The 2,500-nt window shown below is 36.2% G+C and overlaps 1 protein-coding gene across 2 annotated transcripts in view; it reads right to left on the reverse strand.

Annotated features, from left to right (window-relative positions):
- The window catches only part of LOC138004296 (F-box only protein 9-like), a 19,562-nt gene extending 17,183 nt beyond the window's left edge, over positions 1–2,379 (reverse strand). Inside the window, exons 1-5 of one of the 2 annotated variants that reach the window (XM_068850769.1) lie at positions 2,247–2,379; positions 1,876–2,094; positions 1,168–1,225; positions 786–872; positions 516–570 (exon numbers count right to left, since the gene is read on the reverse strand). In XM_068850769.1, coding sequence (XP_068706870.1) covers positions 516–570; positions 786–872; positions 1,168–1,225; positions 1,876–2,094; positions 2,247–2,252 — 425 coding nt within the window. In that variant the 5' untranslated portion in view covers positions 2,253–2,379. Of the gene's footprint in view, positions 1–515; positions 571–785; positions 873–1,167; positions 1,226–1,875; positions 2,095–2,234 lie in introns of both variants that reach the window. The other variant, XM_068850768.1, reaches the window with a different exon arrangement.
- Positions 2,380–2,500: the final 121 nt, after the last annotated feature.

Below are 2,500 nucleotides of genomic sequence, written 5' to 3' on the forward strand. Positions count from 1 at the left end.
AATTTGGTATCATTATGCAACAGTCACCCCAACTGGATTTTCCAACAGATGGTGAGCACCCCAAATGTCCCTGACTGTGCACATGGTAACCAAGAATCTGAGGGGCACTCATGATCAATGAATAATTTGAGTACATATATGTTCAGAGGAAGGTGGTCCAGGAGTAGAATTTTTAAATAAAATCCAGCTCAGAGTTTTTGAGGTGCACAAAGATTTTGGACATTTTTTTCTGGACAGATTTCCTGCATGTAGGTATTTCAGAAAACTACAATGTATGATTGAAGAGTCTGAAGAGTGTGTATTCACATGTATTTTCATTCAACATTTTTTTCCAAATTTTGAGCTTCTAAAGTTGGGGTGCAGCGTATCTACTGGTGTTCACAGTACAGTAATTTAATGCTTTTTACCACATGTGTACACTTTTAAAATTTCTCAAAAAGATCCCAGCCTACAATTGTCTAGTAAAGACAAACTTCCACTTTTTCAGTGAAGTATAAAAACTTGCTTATACTGACTCATGTGGTTCCTGGAATGTTTGCATGTTGGATTCATCATCGTCATCTTCATCCTCTGCAAAATAAAAATATTGATCATTTAATTATTCTTATTTTTATTTTGTTTCCACAAGAAGGTATTAAAATTTCTTCATCTCTTCTATGGGTTAGAGACTTGTGCAAATTAAAAAAAAACCAGCAAGCGTACAAGATGATATTATCAACATTAAGTAAACTGGTCATTCTCAACATTCTGCTCTTTTTTAACATTATACACGTACATGTACATACCCGACACCAAATTAAAATTTGTAAAATCTTTGATCCTTGATTCAATGTCTGGCACAAGCTGAACAGCTTGTCGATAAAAATAAATGGCTGAAAAACAAAAGACGATAAAAATCATGATATGGTTTGTGAGTGCTATGAAAACAGAGGACACCCAAGTTACAAGGTACCTGAAAGCAAGTGAAACATTCAATGTTTCTTTGTACATGTATACGCAATTTCCCCTGTTAAACCAAATCTCTCCACATAAATTATGGCACTTCTATATCCTGCTGCCTTCTCCTCATATTATTTCACGCCTTGTGCATTGCTCAAATATACGTTAAGTTGTCAAATCTTTAGCTTTCCACTTAAAATTAGACAGCCTTGAAAATTCCTGTTTTACCTTCATAAACATTTCCACTTCTCTCGGTTGATACACCTTGAAGGAATAGTTTTGTAGCCTGCAACACAATGAGAATACATACTGTAAGTCTAAGAGTCGATACAGTTTTATTGTCTCGTTTCCTGTGAGGCTTTTCAGGAAGTCAACAATAAATTAACATTTTTGTGATTACCACGATGTGTTACAGTGCCAACTGTCCAAATTTCAAATAAATTGGAATGTTGAACGTTTACTTCAGCTTTGAACAAACCGTCCAATCTGAGAAAAATCTGGATACTCTCCATCAACCAATCAAATGTTAAGATAAATAAAAGAACCACGTGTTGGCCAATCAGGTTGCAGCTATTATCACTGCTATCAAACTACTTTTTCTCCAATTTAAAGACCTGTTCTCGTATATGATTGATTTGAGTGTCAAATATTTGTTATGTGCTCATCTGTTTTGGATGTTATATAATTTATAGGTAATAGGGCTACATGGTACATGCTTGTCCAATTTGGAAATAATTGGATTAAAAAAATTCCTAGGCCGAGTCCAATATGGCAGTCCGCAGAATTTTCTCATCCAATTATTTTCAAATTGCACAGCATGTAGTCCTATTACATATACAAACTGCTAGTCATAGTAATATTATTATTACAAGCTGTCATTAGTGTATTACCATAAGGGATTAGGTGATTAAAAGTTTTATCAATTATTATGTTTACCCTTTCTTCCAGACTTTGCCCTGCATTGACTGTGTTCTTAGTTGTCAAAGCAAATGAATTCGGGGATCCTTCGCGGCTTGCTGTGGACGTTTGAGGTTCTGCTGGCGATACTAGTACAGGTGAATTCCTGGATGAACCACCCTCGGTTACAGTTCGCCTGATTTCCTCTCGCCAGTCACGCCGAAATGACGCAAGTTCGTCCTCCAATTGTCCTTCATCCTAAAAAGCATTTCCAAAAATAAAGACAGATGTAAGCTCATTTTAAGAAGTCAATGAGCTAGAGTTAAATTTGTATTCAAAAGAAGAATCAAGAATTGACAAGTTGTGTTGGACCCGTCAATTTAATTTATATTACATACATCTGCACTTACTGCCATCTTATAGTGATATCGTGACACCGCAACAGATTATTTCCACCGGTGTGGCTATGAAATAACAAAAGTGAACCAACGCTGCCCTTCCTTCGACCGCCATGTTTGTTTATTCCCAGTGTTCGACATTTGAAAGAAGACGCTTTTTAATTCGTTGATAAAATGAGCCAATCAGCATGAGCGATAGAATAAGAGCTAGTAGTCATGGCGAGTGTTGGTGAAATGTTGCTTTTCACTTTCATCATCGCTCTTCC

The sequence above is a fragment of the Montipora foliosa genome, chromosome 5, assembly GCF_036669935.1.
Source record: "Montipora foliosa isolate CH-2021 chromosome 5, ASM3666993v2, whole genome shotgun sequence".
Taxonomy (NCBI): Eukaryota; Metazoa; Cnidaria; class Anthozoa; order Scleractinia; family Acroporidae; genus Montipora; species Montipora foliosa.